We start from the raw sequence: 25,985 nt of genomic DNA, 5'->3' as shown, positions 1-25,985 counted from the left end.
TTCCCCAGACATCTCCTACATTGCAGCCTTTGGTCCAAGAGGAATCCCAAAATGCCCTCTATGTAGAGCATGACTAAGAAGCATGATTTATATTTCTATGAGTGTTTTTAGCTTTTATATTGCAATGTCCTACACTTTTGTTGAATGTCCTATGTCTTACAGTATACTGTCCTTCTTTGTAGTTAGGACATCTGGTCACCTTGTCCACATATGGACTATGGGTCAAATTTTCCCCAACTCTGCCTTCCAGTATAACTGAGAAGAGCAATTGGATCCATGGACCCAAAGCAAAGACACCTAATGATAAGAGCCTCAGATGTTCGACAATATTCTCCTTCCGCTGCTCTCTGTGGGTGTGACCAACGGTTAAAAACATGTTAGCCGCCTCTTTCGCTTGCTCACCGGGTCATGGTCCGGATGATCCAGGGAGCATTGCCCAAAGACGGCACCGATTCATCCATCAAGGGATGCGTCTTGACAAAGTTGAGGATCTCGTCCGGAAGGAAGCTGGAGGAATTGTAGCGCATCCCAGGAGCTGCGCAACTACCTGGCCTGCAAGGGGGCAAGAGGTGGCGGAGAGCATTAAATGTCTTGCATCGCATTGCCTCACCTGGATTATGAATTGGCTAACCTTGGAGACTTGCTGCCAATCCCTTCACATCTTCCCACCCATGTCCCAGTTTCCCCATCCGCCCTGTTCCCAGGGTGCTCCTTAGAGAAGTTTAAAGCAAAGGATTACTTCTATACACTGGCAGTAAGAAACAAACTGAGAAACAAAAACAAACGAGGCTGTACACTTCAATGCGCTTAAGAGTTGCTCAATGAATTCTAAAGCATGATGGTGAGCCAAGGAGGCAGAAAGCTTGCACTGGCGATGATATTTTAATGCACTCATGTGCAAATGTTATGTGGACCCATAGACTATGAATGCACACACACACCTTTCATGAGGCAGTGCTTCATAAATCTCCATCCAGATTAACGAAAGCTGGAAAGGTCTTGGATTAGAAGCATTAAGAATAGTGGGAAAGTCCTCTTCAATTAATCAAAGGTTCATCTAATCCAGAGATGGGTAACTATGATGTGTCTGGATATCGTAGGAGGACCCAGCTTGATTTAGAGCTGAAGTCTATTTAGGATGCCGTTTTGTTCCCCAGAACTGCCCCCAAGCAAGACATGAAGGAACTGCTCCTCCCATGGTCCCCATCCCCAGCAGTCTAAGATGGACTGCCCCAGTACATGGATCAACCATTTTCCTATCACAGTAAATCTCTATTAGAAGAGCCCTGGAGTGAATCTCATTAATAGACTGGTTGACCTGCTTTTTCAATGGGAATCCTACCTTCTGGGCAGAAACAAATGCAGATATTCAGCAGTAAACTGCATCTGAGCATGGAGGTTCTGCTTTGGCATTCAACGCCAATGGTCACCAGAAAAGCACCAAACAACCGCCGCTCTTTGACTCACCGTGGCTTCGGTACCAACTCTTCTGGCACCGGGGTCCAAATAGATTCGGGAGATTTTTGTTCCCGGAAGCGGCCTTCAAAGACGGAGGCAATTTGGGCCATGTCAAAGGCACAGACAGCCGACCCAGGGATGCTATAAAAGACAGGGAGGGAAAGCATTTGTGATAAAGGACTTTCTCCACTATCTACGCAACACAGCTGAGGGGTAGAGTATCCTCTCCAGGTAACAAAAGGTTATGCAGTGCTGAGTTTAGACTCCATCCTTTGGTATCCTGGGATTTGTATCTTTACCTGGTCTGTAGCCTTCTCTGTCAAAGAAGGTTGGTGCTGTACCAAACTACAAATCCCAGGATTCTGTAGGATGGAGCTCTGGCAGTTGCATGATTTTGACAGTGTAGATGCACCCTAGGAATGGTTTTGTAACTTTGTAACTCGCTGACAGCTTGACAACATCAGATTTGGGGAGAAGACAGCATAAGGACCAAAACAGTTGGATCCATGGCTAGCTTGAAGAACCAGTGTAGACCAAGGGTGGGAATCACTTGGCTCTCCAAACCCTGTCGGATTGCGACTCCCAACATTCCTCACCCAAGGCTCCACTTCTCAGGCACCTATTCTACCTCCATGTGAGAAAGAACTTCCTGATAGTAAGAGCACCCCAGAATTGCAATGGACTACCCTAGAAGGTGGCAGAGTCTCCTTCGCTGGAGGTTGTTAAAGAGAGCTTGGGTGCCCATTTTAGTGGTTGAGTGCTGCATTGGCGGGGTGTGTGTGGATTAGCCGACCCGTTGGGATCCCAATGCTCTGATCATGAAAAGAGTATAGTGACAGGTCTCTGTCCGAATCACAACAAGTGGTTGCATGGCGAGGATGGCGAATCTTGGTTTTCATCGGTTTTAGAGGAGCAGTCCAATGTACCAAACCAATTTGGAGCTGCTGTTCAGGACTTTGGAAAGCTCCTTTAGAGCAACAATGCCCAAACGCTGGTCTTCCAGATGTTTTGGGCATCAGCTACCAGAACCCTCAGCCATTTTGTCCAATTGTCTGGGATTCTGGAAGCCAAAGTCCATAACATCTGGAAGGTCGGAGTTTGGGAAGCACTGTTTTCAAGTCGCAATTCAAATCTGGAGTGACATGGAAGCCACCAGTGCTCACCACTCCTAAATCTATCTGACCTGTTAGTTGGGGTGGAGAAGACGGCCAGCACAACGGGTCTCCCGTCGATTTCTAAGATGTCAGTGACCGACTGGATGACATTGAAGTAGAAGTGGGAGTCCCCTGGGACGGAGCAATTGAGTCGAGCTTTGAGGAAGGACGTCCACTGCTTCTCCAGGACTCGCTGCGATCCGCCCATGTCGTTCTTGCACACCCGAGCCACCCGCGAAACCACCACCTGCAAGGAGGAAAAGAAGTGAAACAGCAACAAGAGAAAGGGTCAGAGAAAAGTCTATACTATTTGGCTTTTTTGGGAATAAAACCTGGACTTTGGAAAGGCTTCCCGCTGGAAGGTGGCAGAAAAGGTGAGAGAGCCAGATAAAAGCAGAGCTTGGTCCAAAATCACAAATGGCTTGGAAGTGTTTTGTAACTCAAAGTACTGATTCTCACTACCTTTTAAACCAGATCACAAATCGGTTTGAATCGGTTCAAATGACCCTGGTTCCCACTTAAACCAAATCGCTGAAGCGATTCCAAGGGGGGGCCATGTGCTAGACCCATTTAACCCACATCTTTTTGACTCTGATGTTTTCCGCATCTTTTTCGATAAATTGATTCTGCGCAAGTGTGAACCAGATGCAGATCGGAATCGATTTAAATTTGCACTTCGGCCTGTTTGAGCGGGTCCATTTTGAATTGATTCATTCGTGAATGTGAACCACAAGTGGATTATTTTAAAGGGAAAAATGCGATCGGGTGAAATGTGGGAACCACACTCTGCTGTTGAATCGATCCATTGATTGGGATTGCACATCGATTTATCTGTTAAGTGGGAATGAGGCCAAAGTCACTGGATGCTGGGTTCTGATGCTAAGCACTGAGTGATGGGATCTGCAGTAGCCATTCCGGACCATATTGATACTGACCTTCTCTAAGTAGTTAAACTCCATCGCGATCTCTCTGAAGAAGAAGTAAACGTGGCTTTTCCACTCCACGGCGTGTACAAAGTAGGGTTCTGCACAGGGAGGATAGAGATAAAAAAGAAAAGGCAAGCCATGTATCACCAGGGCTAGATTTGGGAAGGGTCTTTCAAAGGCCAGACATGTTTACAAGGTCTTGATCCCTGGGGCCCATTCACACTATGCATTTTAAAGTAGAGTACACCCACAATGAAACAGCATGGCATAGTGGTTTGAGCGTTGGACTATCACTCTGGAGACCAAGGTCCGATTCCTTTCTCAGCCATGAAAACCCAATGAGTAAACTTGGGCAAGTCACACTCTCTCAGCCTCAAGGGAAGGCAATGGCAAACGCTGTCTGAAGAAACTTGCCAAGAAATCCCCTTGATAGGGTCACCATAAATTGGAAAGGACTTGAAGACCCATAACAACTGACTACTTTGAGGAGGAAGCAAGTGTTAACTGTAATTCCAAGCTGCGGCTTCTGCAAACTCTTTCACAAACTGGATGGAGGGTGTCCAAGATTTTTAAATAAGTTGACCATGAGAGGAAGCCCAACTGATGGATGGGTCCCCACTGTACCTTTGAACCATTTGGAGTCATGCTTCACGGTGCGCAGGGTCGGACTGTCACCCAGGCTGCGATAAATCACGGCATCGATGGCCAGGAAATCCGTCACGGTGGCAGTGAACAGCATCCCTCCTGCCATGGCGAGAGAAAGAAGGAGAGAAAGAGAAAGAGAGAGATGGTGAAGGATGGATGAGAAATGCCGTCGGGGAAAGAAGGGGAGTAAGGGATGCTCTTGGGTGGGCATCTGGTTCTCACTTTGTGGAGGGCTTCAAACAGGGGAAGAAAAATAAAGAGAAGAATAAGGAGAAAGGGGGAAGAAAAGAGAAAAGGAGAGAAAAGAGGAGGGAGAGCCAGAGGAGAAGAGGAGGAAAGGAGCAAAGAAAGAGAGGGAGGAGTGGGGGAAAGGTAAGAAAGTAGATGGGAGGAAAAAGAGGATGAGTGGAAGCAAAGAGGCAGGAAAGGTAAAAAGAGTAGGAAAAGAAGAGGAAAAGACCGGAAAAGAGAGAAAAGAATGTGAGGAGGAGGAGTTGTGGAGGAAAAGATGAAGAAAGGGGGAATAAAAAGGAGAAAAAAGAGGGGGGAAAGAAAAAGAAAAGAAGAGGAAAAGATGGGAACAAAAGAGAGGAGAAGTAAGAAGGAGGAGGAGAGGAAGGAAAAACAGAAGGGAAGGATGAGAAAAAAGAAAGAAAAAGATGAAAAGAGAAGAAAGAAGAAAGAAGAGGAGGGAAAAGAGGAAGAGGAGTAGGGAAAAAGGAAGAAAAGAAAGAAAAAGAGAAGAAACAAGAGGAAAAGAGGAGGAAACAGAGGGGGAAAAAGAAGGAAAAGAGGGTTATGTGGGAAAAGTAAGTAGGAGGTGGAAAGGGAGTGGAGGAAGAAGAATGGGTAAAAGGAAGGAGGGAGAGATAAGAAGAGCAGATGGGGGAAAAGTGGGGAAATTGATGCACAGAGAGAGGGATGGTGGGAAGAGAGAAAAGGTTGATAATAATTGAGGGCCAAACTTTTGAAAAGCTTTTGCGGAGACCAATGGAGGTACTGTAAAAAGTCTCGACTTAGACTGGGAGAGGGACAGTGAAGGAATTGCTGCAAACCTGAATGAGTGGCCCTGGGCCCAACCTTTCATAGCCTAGCCTACCTCACAAGGTTGTTGTGAAGGTAAAACGGGGGTAAAGTTTTGGAAGGATGGATGCTACCTGGCTCTCTCTGGCAGAGAGTGAGGAGGGTTCAATGCAGTTTCTAATCATGCTATATTTGCTAATCCTCCAACATTTCCCAGACAAAACCTGGGACATGTGCAGCCAAGCACCATCCAAATGTGGCTGAGATAGCAAAGGTTACTGAAGAAGAAAATGGATAAAGGCTAGGAGAGGCTGCAGCAGTTTGCTTTTGCCTGAGTCTACTGGGAAGGGAAGGTTTCTGCTCTTTCCTCTCCTCTCCCTTTTGCTGAGCTGAGTGCAAATTCCTTTTGTTTTTTGAACTCAGTTTGCAGCTGAAACAAACTGAGGACAAAGGAGGAAAGTGAGAGGAGAAGAGAGAAACCGGGACCTTTTAAAAGCAGCTTGAAAGTGGAAAGGCAGAGGATTAACTGGGACTGTCTCTGACAAATTGGAAGGTATGCACTAAAAAAAGAGTGCATCTCTGTATCCCTCTCTTCTTCTCTTTCTATGTATGTATATGGACTTGAAACTTCCCTCCCATGGATTTGCACACGCTGGGCACCAACCTGCCCCACTGACCTGTAAAGAGGGCCACATTCGCATGCTTGGGGTCGTAGGGACACCGGGCCATGCCGCTGATGTTATCGCCAATGAGTTCGAGGCCATCCATCTGTCAGAAGGAGAAGAGGGTTAAGATGACATGATTCCAAGGCTTTGAGCAGACGCAGCTGGAATGGGGCTTTTGAGGCTCACACAAAAACTCTACATGTTGTGTAGCTCTCACAATGGGGTGGGTGGGTGAGGCACCCATACTCTTTGGCAGAGAAGGCTAAAGACCTAGCAAAGCTACAAATCCAAGGATGGAGCTACTGCACTTAAAAGTAGTGTCTAAGTGCATTATTTCTACAGTGTGGATGCACCCCCGGAGAGGAAACTCATCCGTTCGTTTGACCAGGGCCTCATTCCCACTACCTTTTAAACCGGATCGCAAATCATTTTGAATCGGTTCAAATGACCCTGGTTCCCACTTGAACCAAATCACTGAAGAGATGCAGAGACGGTGGAGCTATGCGCTAGACCCATTTAACCCACATCTTTTTGACGCCGATTTTTTCCCACGTCTTTTTGGATAAATTGATTCAGCGCAAGCATGAACGAGATGCGGATCGGAATCGATTTAAATCTGGAATGTATCTCTAAGAATGGCAGCCAGGAACTCATCTATCATGGTGTGGCAACCAAGTATGTACCTGCCATAGTGTGGTAGCCAGTAATGTATCTGCCATAGAGTGACACCCAGGAATGCATCTCTTAGAAGTGGCAGCCAGGAACCTATCTACCATGGTGTGTCAACCAAAATGCACCTACTATGGTATGTCAACCAAGAATGGCTCTACCATGGAGTGGTAGCCAGGAACGTCTCTACCATGGTGTGACAAACAAAATGCAGCCACCATACTGTGGCAACCAATATATCTACCATGGAGTGCCAATCTGGAATGTATCTCTAAGGATGGCAGCCGGGAATGACTCCCATAGAAGTGGCATCCAGGAACTTCTCTACCATGGCATGGCAACCAAGAATGTACCTAACATGGTGCAGAAACCAAGAATGTATCTACCATGGAGTGGCAACCTAGAATGTATCTATCAAGAATGGCAGCCAGAAACGTACCTCCTACAAGTGGCAGCCAGGAACTTATCTACCATGGCATGGCAACCAAGAATGTATCTACCATGGAATGGTAATAGGGAATATCGCTCTTTGGAGTGACATCCAGGGATGGTCTCATGGGGCAAGTAGATAGGACACTGGCTTGAGTTGGTTGGGGTAAATCCAAGGTACTCACACTGTAGTTGGCACAGATGGGGTTGAAGGCATTGGTGCCACAGATGAAGAGCATGTTGTCATTGCGAAGGAGCAAGACTTTGATAAAATTCCGACATTCTGCCTGAGGAGGAAAAAACAAAGGGACAGGGAGATGAGTTAGGTGAGAGGCACACTTCCCAGGCTCACAATAGCTTAAGTTGAAAGACATGGATTACTCTGAAAGGCACCACAAAACCTCTGAGCATGAGCTCTTCCCATGCTCAGAGTTTGACTGTCAAAAGTCAAAGAAAGCTAGAGTTTGGAAGGGTCATCCAGTCCAAGCCCACGCTGGTCAAGGAAATCCACAGCTAAATCATTTCTGATAGATAGCCACCCATGCCATCTCTGTTTGGAAACTTCCTACAAAGAAGGTCCACCATCTTCTGAAGTTCTCACTATTCCACAGTTCTTACTATGAGGAACGTTCTTCCTAAAATTAGGAAGAAACTCCATTCTTGTCCCTCAAAATGATCAGTTTGGATCCCACCCATCTTTTTGGGGGGAGGCCCTTCAGATAGTTGAAGATGGCTATCAGATTATCTCTCAGTCTTGTCTTCCATAAACTAAACATAATCAACAACTATTTATCATTGGAGCTGGTTTTGCTCATCCTTTACCATCTTGGTTGCCCTCCTGGTCCATCTGTCATGCAGCCTTCCCCTGTTCCTACTTCTTTCCACTTTATTGAGCATTATAGCATTTTACACTGAGTTATGTCTTCTCATGATATGCTTGAAGCATGACTGGTTTTCTTAATAAACATGGTTTTTTGAACATCAAGAAACCCAGATGAGAAGAAAATATGGTTTTCAAGGAAGAAAAGGTTTCCTGCGCAGAAAGGTGCTGTTTCCCGCACAAATCATCCCAATGCGAATTTTGCGCAGAATGAGACTTTTGGATTACAGCCTTGGGAACCTGAGTGACTTTTGGAGACTTGGAAGCAAATGGCTAAATTTACTCTGTGTAGTGAAGGAGCCAGCATGGCGTAGTGGTTTGAGCACTGGTCAAGGACTCTGGAGACTAAGGGTTCGAATCCCAACTTGGCTATGGAAACTCACTGGGAGGCCTTGGACAAATCACACTCTCTCGGCTTCAGAAGATGGCTATGGCAAGCCCCCTCGGAAGCAATCTTCCCAAGAAAACCCCATGATAGGTTTGCCTTAGGGTCGCTGTAAGTCGGAAAGGACTTGAAGGCACACAACAACAACAACAACAACAACAGGGAAGAATCCCATCCCTAGTTTCAGTCTTAATTCCCTGCTGCGATGGTTGTTGGAATTCAGACACAACTGCAACCTCTCTCCTGGAAGGTCTACCTTCCTTGCAACAATGACAACAAGATGAATGTACAACACCCCCCATGGGCTCCGAGTTTTGCAAACCCAAGCCCTCCATGCGGGTCCCTCCACCATTGCTATTCCTCCCTCCTCTCCAAGCCTGCTGTGGCATAGACCTTTGTGTCCCCTATTGTGTGTTTTCCTCATCTCTTCTGCAATCCCATCCAAGCACCACTTTTTCTCTCTCTGTTTCCATGGTTTCAGAGCAGGATGAAGGGGGAGAAAGCAGCTCTTTGAGGAGCTAGGTTGGGTGGTGTTGTGTGTGTGTGTGTTGTGTGTGTTGTGTATGCCTTGATTTCCCTCCTCCCCAGTTTGCTCTCTCTGTCTCTGCTTTATCCTGAAATCGGTTCTTTCTGCAAATTTTAAATGGGCCGAAAGGGCAGCGTTGCAAGGCCCAGAAGAGGAAAAAGTGGCTTCGAAATAGAATGGTACCCAAGAAGAACCAAGGGCCATGGATGGGAGACAAAGTTTGAATCAGAATGAACTAGAATTTGGGAAAGATTGCAGAGGTCCAAATTCAAGAGGTGCAAGATGCTGCAAAATACGCAACATATTCAATTAATACATTAACACAAGGATGGGGAAAGCAAGGCCCACAAACCCCTATGCAGACCCCAAACCTTCTTGCTGCCAGGTAGATATTGTGATCCCTCTCTATGGAAATATCAAGAACACAGTTTCCTTGCCATGTCTCTGCAAGAGTCATTGTTCTTCACTCTACATCTCCCAAATCTCCAATTGCAAGCCTTTTCCAGGCACAGGAGAGACGTCCATCTCCCATTTATGTTCCATAGAAAGCCTAGCTTCCTGAGAGCCACCTTCCCAACCTGGCCCCAGTCCTCTGGATGCCTTGGACTACAACTCCCATCAACCCCCAAACCCTGAGTGAGGTTGATTGGAGTTGTAGTCTCAGTGGAGCATCAGTTTGGGGCAAGGTTGCTCAAAATGGCTCCGGCCCCTTCCTCCTTTCTTCCCAGAGATTGGGCAGAGGGCTTTCCTAACATAGGTGCCTTGGACTACAACGCCCATTCGCACTCGGGTGAATTGGGTGAGACCGATGGGAGTTGTAGTTCTCAGGAGTCCCAGGTTGGGGCAGATTTACTTGAGGTGACTTTGTTGAAGTTACTGTTGGGTGCCTTCAAGTCATTTCCCATTTACGGCGACCCTATCACAAAGTTTTCTTTGCGAGATTTTGTTTGCTCAGAGGAGGTTTCCCTTTGCCTTCCTCTGAGGCTGAGAGAGTGTGACTTGCCAAGGTGGAGCAGGGGTTCGAACCCTTGCTTCCAAAGTCCTAATCCAACACTTAAACCACTGACCCTCTTGAAGCGACTCTAGCCCAGGGCGACCACAAATGCCTTAACCGCAAAAAGACGACAAGGCACCACAAAACGTTGGCCGTTCCAGGAAAACGGAGGCCATGCCCAAAGAAAAGCTTTAAAAAACACTCATCAAAATATACATTTATGACTATTTTAAGTGGTTTTAACTATATTTTATAATGTTATTAAGTTAGTTTTAAGGAAAGGGGATAAAGGGATTATGTAATTTTATTTTGTATATATTTATGTATTTATTTTCGCATTTTTATTGTTGTATCCTGCCTCGATCCTTCTGGAGAGGCGGGATATAAATAAAACTATTGCTACTACTACTACTACTACTACTACTACTACTACTTATTATTATTATTATTATTATTATTATTATTATTATTATTATTAAAGTCTTGCTCAAAATGGAGGGCCTTTTGAAATTCCTCCTGGGCAGAAGGCTGGAATGGAGGGCATATCCTGGAAAAGGACATGTCTGAAAATTGTAGTTTGCTCTAGCCGCTAATTGTGTCCAATTTCAGAGGATCAGCTTGAACCAATAGCTCCCAGAGATGGGATAGAATTGCTATGTCAAAGGCAAAGGAGGTCTCTGAGCATGTACAGAGTGCTTTATGCAGCTTCCAGCTGAATGATTAGCTCTAGCTGGGCCCAAGACACCTGGGACTGGAGCAATACCTTTGGCGTCTCAGCTTTTGCAAACTGAATCTGATCTGTTCTGCCTCTGGACCCAACTGGTCCCAATCCTTCTTCTACTCTTCCTCTTGAGGAACGTCTCCACTGAGTTGAACCAAAGTTCTCCCCCTGGGATTCACACATGCTAACTTGAGCGCACTAGTTCTCTCTTTCTCCATCTCCCCCCCCCCCCCGGCACCTCGCTCCTAGCTCCCTGAAAACATTTTATATCAAATGTGATTTATTAGGAGCCTGGTATAATTGCTTTTGTAATTAATTATTTCCGGTCCGTCGATCGGAACAGACACATCTCATAATCGGTGCGAAATCCAATTTCCAGATTCTATTAACGCCTCCCCTGGCTGCGCACATGGCAGAAGCGCTAGGCATCCCAGGGGGCTAAGGACCAGAGCAGGAAACACCCATGGGAGTGCAGGAGGTTCAAGTTTGCAGCTGGGGATGCTGGGAGGGGGAGTGTGTGGTGCGCACACCTTGCAGCTGAGCTAAGTGTCTGCGAAGGCGAGTCGGCTCAGCGGCAAAAAGGCTGTCGCCCGTCTATTTAAAGCCAAGCTGGAAAAAGAGGGGAGTGTATTGGTTTGATGCTTGGGATGGCGGGGGAAATGGGCTGAGAACATGACCCCCTTCACATGTCATGGTCGGTGATGTCACAGAGCCAAAATGGATCCATGACATAATCAGGAGGATTTACCTGGATCCCGAACATTGACCACAGAGTTGCACTGGAGGACCTAGAGATTCCTAGAGAGGTGTCCTCTCAGGTAAACACATGATGTTTGTATTATTTGCGGTTTCCCCATATTCACAAGGGTCTTGTGCCCTTAACCCTTGCAAATAGGGAGGGACAAGTGTATTTGCATCCCTAATAGGTCATGATATTGTTGCAGGTTTGCCATGATCCCTGATCATCCATGACTTTATTCAGTGTGCATTTTCCTATCACTGCATCCGCTCCGTGACACAATCAGGAGGATTTACTTGCATCCCTGATAGGTCTTGACGTTGTTGCAAGGCAAATGCACGAATATTACCTTGTCTGTTGCAATAACATTTGTCTTTAGCTTTTAAGGCCGAATGATCAAAAAGGGGTCAGGCTAATGGCAACATACCCTAGATCTATAGTTATATAATCAGTAATAACCTCTAGTGTGATAACCAAATCTGATAATGTAATTTTATGTACAATTCCTGTATCTTTTATGTAACCTTTCTATTTTATATGGTTTTAACTTTTAAGTTATATGTAACCTTTCTATGTCATATGGTTTTAAGGTTATATAGCATGTCTCACCGGGTCTATTGAGTGTAAATAAAGATCGAATTTGAGAATAACATTGTTACAGTTATGGCACGATCCCTGATTCCCCATGATTTTTGTTCAATTGGTGGCATGATCCCTAATTGGTCAGACATTGTCACAGACAGATTTCCCACATCATGATACTGTTGCAATGGTGACATGGTCCCTAATTGGTCAGGCAGCCAATGTTGTTGTTGCGGTAAGTCATTTCCAACTTATGACAACCCTATCATGGGATTTTCCAAGGGGGTTTGCCATTGCCATCCACTGAGGCTGCGAGAGTGTGACTTGCCCAAAGGGTTGCCATATGTTGGAAATGTCTTAAAGGCACACAGCAACAGATAAAACAACAAATCCCTGCATTTCGACCCCCAGTTCTACGAAACCATTACAAAACAGGACACTTGCTGTGTACCTAAGCATCCAACCGACCTTTAGGATCTCTCCAATGCTCTGCAGAAGGTGTCTGAACAGGGATTTGGATGCAAACATTATGGATGTGCTGGAACAGGTTTCACCCAGCAATAATTCAGAAGCTGTGTATGTATGTCTGTGTGTATGTGTGTGTGCCAAGAACACCTTCCTCACTACTACACATGGTTGGCAGAACCAATTATGCAAAAGGGATAATTATTAGCAGCTCGGCAGGATGAGCGTTAATTTATTCAAGCCACAGACTTCGACTTTTCCCAGAGCAGGATCTGAGCTCGGCTTGTTCAGGATCTGGATGACGGAAGCCGCACCCGCGCTGCAGAAATAATCCACCTTGGCACCGCTTTAACTGCCACGGCTCCATGCTATGAAATTCTGGGAAGCGTAGTTTGGCGACACTTTTAACCTTCTCTTGTCGGAAAGCTCTGGTACCACATCGAACTATGAATCACAGAATTCCATAGCATGGAGCCAAGGTGGTTAAAAGCAGTGCCAAACTGGATCGCTTCTGCAATGCGGACGCAGCCACAGAAGAAGAAAGCACATACTCCCAGCAAATAGGAACAGATCTCCCATTTAGCCCATGTCTTGTGCCATTTCTACCACGCAGGGGAACTTACCTCGTGCTTCCCCTTCATCCGACAGATGTTGATATCGTGCTGATTTGACGTCCATGCCAGCTTCTGCGGGAAGTCCAGAAACACAGAGGAATGTCAGAACAAAAAGGGATTCGTATCAACAACCTCACACCCCTGAAGAAAACATGTCTCTAAAGCAAGGATAGGTATCTATGGAAAGCTGTGCTGATCCCACAGTCATGTACCCACCAAATGTCCTCTTTTGGCAGCAACAATCCCAATTCATTCTCTACTGTTAAAATGTCCTGCTTTCTCTTGCCTCCTCCCGCTTTCCTCCCTTTCCTCCAATTCTCTTCCATTGCTGCAAATGGGGTTCAAAGTGCAAAAGGAGTTTGCGTTCTGTTAACTCAAAGAAAGGAAATAGGAGAGGAATAGCACAATCTTGCCCTTCTCAGGCAAAAGCAAACTGCAGCAACCTCTATAGTTTTTTTGTGGGTTTTTCGGGCTACATGGCCTTGTTCTGGAAGAGTTTATTCCTGACGTTTCGCCAACATCCGTGGCTGGCATCTTCAGAGGATTATCAGAGAAGATGCCAGCTGCAGATGCTGGTGAAACGTCAGGAATAAACTCTTCTAGAACATGGTCACAGAGCCCGAAAAACCCACAAAAAAAACTATGGATGCCAGCCATGAAAATCTTCGACATCATATTGCAGCAGCCTCTCCTTGCTTTCCTTGTGAATAACTTTTGCCACCTTGACCAGACCCTGATCTTGCATGGCCACATGCAACCCTGTTTTCGTTGGTGAAAGGTTGGAGAGTATGCTTTCAATCTCTCGAATCTTTACAGACCAAACTGGGTCATTTCCCTGAAATGGCAAGTGATGGTTATGTCTGGTTTTGAAAATGTGCAATCTGGGTGCTTTTTGCAAGTGTGGGATGCAAAGAATCCAATGCAATAGAGAATTACACTGATGAGGAAAGGTCAACGGTTGACCATAAGGCCAAACCAAGGTACAACCAAGTGGAAGGATAAAAATAATCTTCAAAATATCTTCATTCCCCCCCCCCCCCAGTGTGTGTGGGGGGTGAGAAACGGCTCCATTTGCAATCAATCAATCCATCAATATTTATGGTCAACGGACCCAACATGACACGCTGTAACTCAAAAACCATATAAAATAGAGACGTTACATAAAAGAGACAAACCAATCACACAAAATTCAGTTAGCAGATTGAGTCACAACACCAGATTTATGAATTATAAATCTGGCGGTATATGATCATTAGTCAGATTGATTGATTGATGGTTTGCAATTGGGTTGGGGGTGCTGGGGACCCATTTAGGAGTATAAAAACCATTCTCAAATTGACACAGATTTTATGGGGGAACTTGGGGGCTTTGGACAGCTTCTAGGCAGTTCAGCGGGGGCTTCACTTTGGGGTCTCATGGGCCACATGTGGTCCGCGGACCACATTTTGTCCACGTCTGCAATAAATGAACAATAGCAAACAATAGCAAAACCATTCCTTCCAGGTGAAAAGCAGGGAAGGGGAGTTGGGGGCACAGGTAAAAGAAAACTATATTTGGGGGTCCATTTTCCACTTACCCGGTGATATCTCATCTCACCGGCCGAGGTAGGTTCCAGGCTTATCCGGTACAAGTTATCCCTGAAACAGTAGATTTCGAAAGAGAGAAATGTGAAGAACAGAGAGAGATTAGCCATTACTTCTTTATCATCCCCTGTAAAAAACTTTAGGATAAGCCAAAGCCAGGTTTATGGGTATTGTTGTTGCATGCCTTCAAGGCATTTCCAAATTATGGCGACCCTAAGGTGAATCTATCATAGGGTTTCCTTGACAAGTTTTGTTCAGAGGAGGGGTTGTCTTTGCTTTCCCTTCAGGATGAGAGAGTGTGACTTGGGCAAGATCACCAACGGGTTTCCATGGCCAAGCCAGATTTGAAGCCCAGGAAACTGGAGGGAAAAGTGGGAGGAGGAAAGAGAAACCGGGACACTTTCAAAGCAGCTGAAGTGGGATGGCAGAGGATTAATCGGGACTGTCCCTGCCAAGTCTGGAAAGTTGGGGGCATGCTTTTCTCGATCGTACAGTAAAAGACTTGTAGCATTTGCCTCCTCCTTTCCTTCCAGGAATTTTGCAGATTGGCGCTTGCTTCAGTGAAAGACCTACAAGGCTCCTCCTGGCCCAGAGAATCCCAGCTTTCTGTTTACAAATGGCACGGCCGCGCTTCATTACCTCACCATCCGATGCCGCGCAGCCCAGAGTTTAAAAGTCCCATTAAAAAAACATAAATAGATAAAAATTATATACCCAGAACGGGATTTATGACGTGCGAGGCGCAGGGTCGGAAGTGGGGGGGAATGCGCAGAAAAAGAAACAGGCGCACGGAAGAGAAAGTCATCCAAGAATCCAAGAGATATCGAGAAGGTTTTTTGGGACTGGATCAAGCACTGGCCTCTTGGATTCTTGCCCCAAGGGCTAAGTTTGGATACTAACCAATCTGAGCATACTATGGGCAATGCCAGTGCCATCTCTTGATTGCATAGTAGTAGTTGGGTACACTCCCAACGGTTGGCCATCTGTTTGAATGTTGGAGACCAGGGTTCAATTCCAAGCTCAGCTATGAAACCCACTGAGTGCCCAGTCGAAGGGCAAATGTAAATCTATTCCAATCTGCATCTGGTTCAAACTTGTGCGGAATTGATTTATCCATAAAGACGTGGAAAACATCAGCGTCAAAAAGACGTGGGTTAAATGGGTCTAGCACATGGCTCCCTCTCCAAATCACTTCAGCAATTCGGTTCAAGTGGGACCAGGGTCATTTGAACCAGTTCAAACCGATTTGCGATCTGATTTAAAAGATAGTAGGAACCAGGCCATGGAGGGCCAACTGTATTTCGCATGATAGGAACCAGCATCTTGGATAGCTCCTCTGTAGTAAAATACAGGGTAGATCCATGCAAAATGGTTGCCACTGACTTGTTGGAGGGAAGGTAAGATGGCAACTGCCAGATCCAGTCATTCAGTGCTAAACAGAGCACTGGAAAATGCACACATGGGTCTGGAAACCCCGAAGCCCAATGCAAAACACCTTAGGGAGCTGGGTATGTTTAGCTTGGGGAAGGGAAGGTTAAGAGGAAACATGGATCGCCATATTGGAAGGATGTGATATTGAGGATGGGCATTAAAGTGGTGTCAAACAGCATTATTTCTGCAGTGCAGATGCAGACCGAAAGTGCAAAAATGGCCCGAAACCCATTAACTCAGCAAGGAGAGGAAGATGCAGGATCTTGCCGTTTTCTGTAGGCTCAGGCAAAAGCAAACTATTGCATCCTCTTCTCACCTGTCTGTTCTTCCTCATTCATAAATGTTGCCATCTTGACCACACTCTGATGCTGCCTGTTACAAAGGCTCTTGCACCGCCGGTTGCAAAAGCGGTCATCTCCAACCCAGCAAGTCAACTTCTTGTTGGAGAGGGGCTGCATCTGCGCTGCAGAATTAATGCAGTTTGACACCGCTTTAACAGCCCTGGCTCCGTGCTATGAAATCCTGGGGTCAGTAGTTTGCTTTGGCACCTGGACCACAAAACTACAAATCCCAGGTTTCCACAGCACGGAGCCATGGCACTTACAGCGATGTCGAATTGCATCCCCCCCCTGCAGCCCAGGAATCAAATCAGATCGGTTTAATCCCTTTCTGTCTTTCATTCGGAGGAAAAAAAGAAAAAGGAAAATCCGCTGCATGGGTGTCTCAGCCTCTCGGCGTGACCTACCATGGCTAATTTATCTTGCTTTCCTTCTTTTCTTCCTTTTGGTTATTGCTCGCTTCCCGAGAACTGCAAGTTGCTATGGCAGCGCAGCAGGCCTTGAGTTTGGCCGCCCGGCCCGGCTTGCTTAGGATTCATGCAACACTATGTCTCCTTTGTATGAAGGCACCCCTTCCCTTCCCTTCTCCCTCCCCAGCCCAGCTTGGCTCCCTTCACAAAGGTCTAATGCTTCCCTTAAAGGGAAAGAACAAGCCCTGTTCTCCACGTTAGCTAGATCTATACAAGAATTGGGTTGCCAAATTGAACACCGGAGAGGGCGCCTCTGCCTTTAGAAGGAATCGCAGCAGGTCTGGCTCATGGTGCAACAGCGCATCCTGAAATCCTCTCATCGACACAACCATGGAGCCGTCTCCCATTTTCGTTCATAAATATCCTAAAGGCACCAAATCCTGTCTGACTTTGGAAGCTAAGCAGGGTCAACCCTGGTTGGTTCTTCGATGGGAGACTACCAACGAATCCCAAGCCCTGGAGGCTCTATTTCAGAGGAAGGAACTGGCAAAACCACCTCTGAGTCTTCCTTGCCAAAGAAAACCCTATAAAATTCATGGAGTGGCCATAAGTCGACAGGTGGCTTGAAGGCACATACACAAATATCCTAAAGGTACCAAATCTTGCCTGATCGTGGAAGCTAAGCAGGGCCAGCCCTGGTTGGTCCTTGGACGGGAGACTGCCAATGTATCCCAGGTGCTGTAGACTGGATTTCAGAGGCAGGTACAGACAAAACCACCTCTGAGTCTTCCTTGCCTAAGAAAATCCTCTGAAATTCATAGGACTGCCATAAGTCGGACAGGCAGCCTGGAGGCACTTAACGTAAACAACCCCAGCTAGAAAACTGTGGGTTAATAGAGTGCAGATGCACCTTTGGACTTCAGCTCCCAGAACCTCCAGCCTACATGGCAAACTGTTTGAGATTCTGGGAGCTGAAGACTGAAACATCTGGCAGGCCAGAGACCAAGGGTGCATCTACACTGTAGAAATAATGCAATTTGACACCACTTTAACTACCCGGGCTCCAACCAACAGAATCCTGGGACCTGTAGTGTAGTCAGGGACCAACACTCTTTGGCACAACAGTCCAAAAACCTTGCAAAATTACAGATCCCAGGATTCCACAGGCTGGAGTGACAGCATTTAAAAGCGATGTCAAATTGCATTATTTCTGCAATATAGATGCACCCAAGAAATGATGTCACATCCTTCCTAGTCCCCATTTTCCTTCAGTTTGGGGGCTGAAATGGCCCTTGGAAGTAGCTGGGAGTTCTGTTTGAACAGCAAATCAGGGGAATTTGGGGGTTAAAAATTCAACTGGGAAAAAGATTAGAACTGGAGTTTAGAGGGATGAGGATAGATTTGGGGACCACAGCTAACCCATGCCATCCTCCAACTTAAGGACCTGAAGAATCGAGTTCCAAATCCGATTGACCTGTTATAATTGTGCACCCAAGTTTGGGCAGAATACACACATACACACTCTATACCACATATTCGAGGCAAGCGAGCGATGGGCACAAACCATGTCCAGCTGTTACCTTTCTCCTACAAACAAGGTCCTGTTGACGATCAGCATCCTCTGGATGTTGAGACGCTCGGCTCCTCCATCTTGGCTGGAGAAGCGGCCCATCCCATTCCCCACAAACACCGAATATTGTTTCACATCTGCAAGGGGAAGAAGAACAAGAGATGGCTTTCAACAAATGGGCACGGGTTCAGAGAAGGACAACAAGAACTATAAGAGGCATGGAGAACAAAACCCAGGTTCAGGTTCAGGCACCTTCCACCCGGTGAGAAGAAGACAGAAAGGTGACAGGATTGCCCTCTATAAATTCCTCTAGAGCTGTCCCAGAGACGAGGAGGCAGGTTTGTTTTGTGCTCCACAGAAGGTAGGACCAGGTCTAAGGATTTGAAGTGACAGGAGGGCACACTTTGGATTGAAAAGTAGAAGGAACTTCTTGGTGATAAGAGTTCTCCAGCAATGAAACCAGTGACCTGGTAAGGTGATTGGATCTCTTTCTCCGGATGTCTTCCAAAAGACTTTATCTGGAGATCCTGCGTTGGGAAGGGTGTTGGACTTGATCCAACTATAGGATTCCATAACTCTAATCCAAACAGGATGTCACCAAGGCATGTGCTACCTTGGCCAGATCTGACTTCTCCATATTCAGTAGCCGTACAGTGTGTTTGTACTCTGCTTGCAGGTAGATGGAGCTTGCTTTCCAGAACTTTGACCATCTTGGCCACCTTCTTTTGGACATACTCCGGCTTGCTAATGTACTTCCTAAACTGTGACATCCATGGTTGTGTCCATGATTCCTTGCTCAACTTCCAGGTAGAGATGGCTTGCTTTCCAGAACTTTTGGCCATTCTGATCACCTTGTTCTGGACACACTCCATCTTGCCAATGTTCTTCCTAAACTGTGGCACCTATGGTTGTGTCCATGATCCCCTTCTTGATTTCCAGGTGGAGAAGCTTGCTTTTCAGAATTTTGACCATCCTGGTCACCTTGTTCTGGACACACTCCATCGTGCCAATGTCCTTCCTAAACTGTGGCACACATGGTTGTGTCCATGATCCCCTGCTCAACTTCCAGGTGGAGAAGCTTGCTTTCCAGAACTTTGACCATCTTGGACACTCCAGCTTGCCAACATCTTTCTTAAACTGTGACACCCATGGTTGTCTCCACAATTCCCTGTTCAACTTGCAGGTGGAGAAAGGGCAGTGGTGGGACAGGTGTGGACATCCCACCAGATATTTGAGGAGGTCATTATGCAATGGGCATAATGTTCCCCAACAGTACTACAAGGGGATCCCAGAAAATATCTCCGAACTTCTCCTGGAGATGCTGTAAATTTATCCTGGAGATGTTATGACCATGCTCTACAGACATCAAACCACCCCCACTCCATAGATGTGCCCAGAATTTCACTTACAGTCATTTAGGGCCACACTGATGGGACCAGGCTCTTCAGGGAAGAGTGCATGAATCGGGGCTTCCAACAGCAGTAGTAGGGTGAAAGGCAGACAGGCAGGGCTCATGGTCTCCATGGGGAGCACCCGTCACACCTGGAAGGATTCAAAATGAGAGAGGAATATCAAGCCATGGTCTAAACATACAAAACCATGGCTAGATTATATTAAGACACTGCATCATACATATTGAGATAATGTATAGATCACATTTAGACTCAGCATGGCGTAGTGGTTTCAGTGTTGGAGTATGACCCTGGAGACCAGGATTTGAATCCCCACTCAGCCACGGAAACCCACTGGGTAACTCTGAGTGAGTCACACATTCTCAGCCCCAGAAAACTTAGAATCACTGTAGGATTGCTGTAAACTGGGAATAATTTGAAGGCACACAACAACAGACTGAATTAAGACACCGTATAATCCATGTGGATGTACTTTATAATCCAAAATCATCCGCTGTATAATCCATATGAAGTCACTGCATACATCGTGTTAAACCAATCTATACTCATATTAAGTCACTGGAGACATAAAATTAAACCACTGTCTAAACCAAATTAAGCCCGTCAACACAATCAATAGGAAAACATGCTTTAAAACATAGTATAAATCACATTAAGACATTGTATACACTGAATTGGGAGCCAGTAGTTTGAGCGTTGGGACTACGACTCTGGAGATCAGGTTTAGCATCCTGGCTTGGTTGTATAAGACCATTCTCTCAGCCTCAGAGGATGGCAATGGGAAACTCCCTCTGAAGAAACTTGCCAAGAAAACCATAAGTCAAAAACCGTAAGCCAAATATGTCAAAAACCATAAATCAAAAATGATTTGGAAGTGCAAAAGAATATACCAAATTAAGCCACTGTGTTAGACCACTGTATAAACCAAATGATCTCCCTCATCTGTGTCACTGCATCATCTACAATAAGGAAGCATACAAGGCATTTTAAACCTCTGTCTACCCCATGTTAAGATACTATATAAGTAAAATTAAGCTATCAGGGTCCAGATTAATCGTGTGCCACCCCACCTTTTCAGCTGCTTTAACACGTCCCATTTTCTCTCTCCTCCTTTCCTGCTCTCCCTCCTTCATCCTAGGCTCTCTTCAATTGCTGCAAACTAAACTCAACATGCAGAAGTGGTTTCCATTCAATTCACTTAACCAGGGGACAGGAGTGAGCAGAATCCTGCCCTTCCCAGTCGATTCAGGCAAAAGCAAACTGCTGCAGCCTCTTCTAGTTAGCGTGTCCTTATTCACGAACATCATTTGCCATCTTCACCACACTCTGATATTACTTGGCTGCAATTTTCAGATGTGAAAGGTTGGAAGGTGTGCAATTGGGATGCAGAAGCTTCTAATAAAATCGGTCGATCTACGGCAAACACAAGGAAAATATTTAATCAAGCAGAGCGTAATCCATTTAGGGAATTCACCGCCGCAAGAAGTGCGGTGTTTGGCATGTAGCGGCTGGTATGTGAACATCGCTCCGAAAGGAGATTCACGAGGGGGTTGAGTTGCAGGAACACAACCAAACTGCCCTTTGCAGATTTGACAGCGGATGCGATATCGAAGTCCAGAGCTCCAAATGCACTCAAAACTCTCGGACGGTGGAAGGTCATATCCATAATTTGAGGTCAGCTTTAGGAAGCAATGCTGAGTTCCAGGACTGTTGCAAATCTTGTCGCTCTTTTTGCAAAGAGAGGGCAGCCTTTCTGAATCTGGACCTTCCAACATCTCACAAATGAAAACTGGATTTATTAAAGAGGAAAAACAGAGAAGGTAGAAGCTGCAGCAGGTTGCTTTTGCCTGAGTCTTCTGGGAAGGGCAAGATTCGTCCCACTCCTCTCCTTTTCCTTTGGCTGAGTTAATGGAGAACAAAACTACTTTTGCAGTTTGAGCTCAGTTTGCAGCAACTGAAGTACACTGAGGATGAAAGGGGGAAAGTGGGAGGAGGATAGAGAAACCAGAACATTTTCAAAGCATCTGAAAACCTGGCATGGCAGAGGATTAATGGGGATTATCACCGGAGGAGGAGGAAGAGGAAAAAGCCAACACTCCGACACAGGCCTTTTCCAAAAGAAATCAAGATCGAACTAACTTCTCTGCATGCATGAAAAGAGCAAAGGCCCGTCTCCCCCCCTTTTTAGTCACCAAAGAAAAGTGTTGTTAAATCCCAATTTTCACCTTTCGCTCACAGGTTATAATGGGAAGAGTGTTGATGCTTCGAGCTCACGAGAGTGCAAAGAAAAACTAAGGAGGAAAGAGGATGAAGGAAAGAGTTACAGAGAAAGGCAACACAGTTATAAAATCTTGGAGTTGGAAGGGACTCCAAAGGGGCCATCTAATCTAACCCCATTCTGCCAAGCATCCAAGCCTCTATTTAAAACCTACAAAGAGGGAGACTCCATCACACTCCAAGGCAGCATCTTCCACGGTTGAACAGCTCAGGAAGTTCTTCCTAACATTGAGGTGGAATCTCTTACAGTTTGAAAGATCTGGATTCCATGCATCCCTAGAACAGAATGCACCAGACACTACCACCATGGACAGCACTCTTAAATCCAAAAATAAAACCTATCCAATGCTCTACCAGCACTAGATCCATTCTGGTTTTGGAAACTAAGGAGGGCCAGCTCTGGTTAATCCTTGGATAGGAGACTACCAACAAATCCAGATACTGAAGGCTCTAGTTCAGAGGAGAGAACTAGCAAAACCTTCCTTGACTAAGAAAGCCCTCTGAAATTCATGGGGTCCCCATAAATTGACTTGAAGGCACATGGACACACACACACAGACACATATAATGTATACAGAATATTTTGAAACATGGCCTAAATAGGCACCAGATCCTGTCTGACCTTGGAAACAAAGCAGAGTCAGCCCAGGTTAGTACTTGGATGGAAGACCACCAATGAATACCTGATGCTGTAAGTCCGATTTCAGAAGAAGAAACTGGCAAAACCACCTTTAAGTCTTCCTTCTCTAAAAAAACCCAAAGAAATCCATGGGGTCACCATAGGACACACATATACACAGTATATCAGAACATACTCAAGATATATTCAGAGCAGAATGTATCTCCCATCCAAGTACTAACCAGGGCTGACCCTACTTAGTTTCCAAAATCACATGGGATCCGGTGCCTTTAAGGCATTTACACCATGTATTATAGCCAAAATATCCTAAAGGCACTGGATCCCATCTGATTTTGGAAGCTAAGCAGAGTTAGTACTTGGATGGGAGACCACTAAAGAATCCCAGGTACTGTAGGCTATATTTCAGAGGGAGGAACTGGTATAAGAAGGTTTGGAAAGAAGACGTCCCCCCAAAAACCTTCATGTTTTGAGGTTTAAGCCCTTCATAAAGACATATGGGTGCGTCTGCGTCATGTCATTTATGAGTGTGGACAATATGTTCGTTTCACAGAGGCATCGCTAAACTAATGGAAACCAACCCTTTCATTTGGGATTTAAATAGCACAGATCTTTTCTTCTTTTTGATTGTCAAAGCGGCAGGTTGCGAATTTCCGACGGTCCCTTACTGCTATTTTTGCAGACCTGGCAACTCTGGAGCATACAGTAATAGAAAAATAATTGTCTTCATTAAGAAACCCAGTTAGAGTTTACAAGATCAGATAAAACTACTATGATGGCTTAACCAACTGATTCCAGGCGTAAAAGCTAAAACACACAATGGTGCCACCTTAAACGTTAATTCATGGATGGCGTCTGAAAGAGGAAAGGTAGAGTCAAAATGACCAGATCTACCATCGGGTAGAAAAAGCCAATATGATCCTAGGATGCATCAATAGAAGTGTAGTGTCTAGAACCAGTGATTCCCCAAAGCCTCAACCAACTTGGCCAATAGTTTCAGATTCTGGGAGCTAAGTCCAAAACACCTGGAAGGCCAGGATTTGGGAATAACCGGTCTAGATCAGGGGAAGTCATGGCCGCTCTATTCTACTTTAGTTGGGCTTCACCTGAAATGTTGTGTCCAGTTCTGGGCAACACAATCCAAGAAGGATGTGGACAAGCTGGAGCATGTCCAGAGGAGGGCAACCAAAATGGTAAAAGATCTGGAAACCATAAAGCAACATAAGGAGCCTCATTCCCATTACCTTTTAAACCGGATTGCAATTCGACTTGAATCCATTCAAATAACCCTGATTCCCACTTAAATCGAATCACTGAAGGGATTTCGGTGAGGGAGGCCATGTGCCAGACCCATTTAACACGCGTCTTTTTGACGCTGATGTTTTCCACGTCTTTTTCCATAAATTGATTCTGCGCAAGTGTGAACCAGATGTGGATCGGAATCGATTTAAATTTGCCCTTCGGCTGGCTGGAGCGGGTCCATTTTGAATCGATTCATGCCTAAATGTGAACCACGAGTGGATTATTTTAGAAGGGAAAAATGCGATTGGGCAAATGTAATGGGAACCACGCTCCACTGTCGGATCGATCCATCTATTCGGATCGCACACCGATTTATCTGTAAGTGGGAATGAAGCCTGGGTATGTTGAGCCTGGAGAAGAGAAGCTTAAAGTGGGACATGATAGCCTTGGAAGAGATGTCCTATTGAGGATGGAGCAAGCTTGTTTTCTGCTGCTCCAGAGACTAAAACACAGAGCAATGGATGCAAACGACAGGAAAAGAGATTCCACCTAAACATTAGGAGGAACGTCCTGATGGTAAGAGTTGTTCAGCAATGGAAAATGCTGCCTCAGAGAGTGGTGGAGTCTCCTTCTTTGGAGGTTTTCAAGCAGAGGCTGGATGGCTATCTGTTGGGGCTGCTTTGATGGGGTTTTTCCTGAATGGCAGAATGGAGTTGGACTTGGTGACTCCTTGGGGTCTCCTTCACCTCTATGATTCTGTGATTCTATGAGCATCTGCTAAAAATGGAGTAATATAGAAATATGGGCTGATCTTGTAGCAGAGGTCATAGGGAAGCACCTATTCAACTCTTTCAGCCATGCCCTTGACAAGGGCAGCCATGCTGGAAAGTAAGGCACAAATGGCTATTGCCCTTCTAAGAAGGCTGATGGCAAAGCATTAAAATGGGTCACGGTTCTGGGATATTTTTGGTACAACAAGGGCATAAATAATCATCCAGGCCAATGTTTTTCTGATGCCCTTTTCTTTAACCGGAGGAAAGGGAGGAGGAAAGATGTTGCCCAAGGCCAGGGTGGTTTGCCTTTGTCTCCCAACAACCATATTTAACACCGAACCCGCCGCCTCATCACCATACCCACAAATTTTGCATTTCTTGGCTATTAATACAGTCAGATTACAAATGTCCTTTTGGGCATCAGATCACCCCATGCTTCTGAGGAAGGAAACTGAGGCTGCATCCACACTATAGAAATACCGCAGCTTGGCATCATTTTAAAGCCCTTTAGCTCCATCCTAGGGAATCCTGGGATCTGTAGTTCTATAAAGTCTTGAGTCATCTCTGGCAAAGAGTTCTGGGACCTCACCAAACTACAAATCCCAGGATTCTGTGGGACGGAGCCAGAGCAGTCAGAGTGGTACCCAAATTGCATTATTTCTACAGTGTAAATGCACCCCAAGTTAAGAATAATAGAATCATAGAATTGTAGAGTTGGAAGAGACCGCAAGGGCCATCCAGTCCAACCCCATTCTGCCATGCAGGAACTCCCAGTCAAAGCATCCCCATTGACAGATGGCCATCCAGCCTCTGCTTGAAGACCTCCAAGGAAGGAGACTCCACTACACTCCGAGGGAGTTTGTTCCGCTGTTGAACAGCCCTTACTCTCAGGAAGTTCCTCCTAATATTGAGGTGGAATCTCTTTTCCAGCCATCCATTGCTCCGGGTCCTAGTCTCTGGAGCAGCAGAAAACAAGCTTGCTCCCTCCTCAATATGGCATCCCTTCAAATATTTAAACAGGGCTATCATATCACCTCTTAACTTTCTCTTCTCCATGCTAAACATACCCAGCTACCTATGTCTCTCCTCATAGGGCATGGTTTCCAGACCTTTCACCATTTTAGTTGCCCTCCTTTGGACACGCTCCAGTTTCTCAATGTCCTTTTTTAATTGTGGTGCCCAGAACTGGACCCAGTATTCCAGGTGAGGCCTGACCAAAGCAGAATAGAGTGGCACTATTACTTCCCTGGATTTAAACACTATACTTCTATTGATGCAGCCTAGAATTGCATTGGCCTTGTTAGCTGCCACATCACACTGTTGACTCATGTTCAATTTATGGTCTACTTGGACTCCTAGATCCCTTTCACACGTAGTTTCTCTTAGTTACTATTTATTATTGGTTATTTATTAATTCATCTCAAAGGTGCTACAAGA

At 45.7% G+C, this 25,985-nt stretch overlaps 1 protein-coding gene across 5 annotated transcripts in view; it reads right to left on the bottom strand.

Moving 5' to 3' along the window:
- SEMA6B (semaphorin 6B) overlaps window positions 1-25,985 on the bottom strand; it is a 195,836-nt gene that overhangs the window by 10,885 nt on the left and 158,966 nt on the right. For 4 of the 5 annotated variants that reach the window (XM_089535647.1, XM_089535648.1, XM_089535650.1 and 1 more), the window contains 11 exons: window positions 19,617-19,749; window positions 18,218-18,344; window positions 14,452-14,512; window positions 12,885-12,947; window positions 7,155-7,256; window positions 5,884-5,974; window positions 4,163-4,282; window positions 3,548-3,636; window positions 2,642-2,859; window positions 1,468-1,599; window positions 403-552 (listed from right to left, as the gene is read on the bottom strand). In XM_089535647.1, coding sequence (XP_089391773.1) covers window positions 403-552; window positions 1,468-1,599; window positions 2,642-2,859; window positions 3,548-3,636; window positions 4,163-4,282; window positions 5,884-5,974; window positions 7,155-7,256; window positions 12,885-12,947; window positions 14,452-14,512; window positions 18,218-18,344; window positions 19,617-19,731 — 1,268 coding nt within the window. In that variant the 5' untranslated portion in view covers window positions 19,732-19,749. Of the gene's footprint in view, window positions 1-402; window positions 553-1,467; window positions 1,600-2,641; window positions 2,860-3,547; window positions 3,637-4,162; window positions 4,283-5,883; window positions 5,975-7,154; window positions 7,257-12,884; window positions 12,948-14,451; window positions 14,513-18,217; window positions 18,345-19,616; window positions 19,750-22,518; window positions 22,643-25,985 lie in introns of all 5 variants that reach the window. The other variant, XM_089535649.1, reaches the window with a different exon arrangement.

The sequence above is a fragment of the Sceloporus occidentalis genome, unplaced genomic scaffold (assembly GCF_023333645.1).
Source record: "Sceloporus occidentalis isolate IW3139 unplaced genomic scaffold, rSceOcc1.0.p SCAF_8, whole genome shotgun sequence".
In the NCBI taxonomy this organism is placed as follows: domain Eukaryota; kingdom Metazoa; phylum Chordata; class Lepidosauria; order Squamata; family Phrynosomatidae; genus Sceloporus; species Sceloporus occidentalis.
Note: the sequence above shows the minus strand (reverse complement) of the source record. Positions and strands in the feature narration are given on the sequence as shown.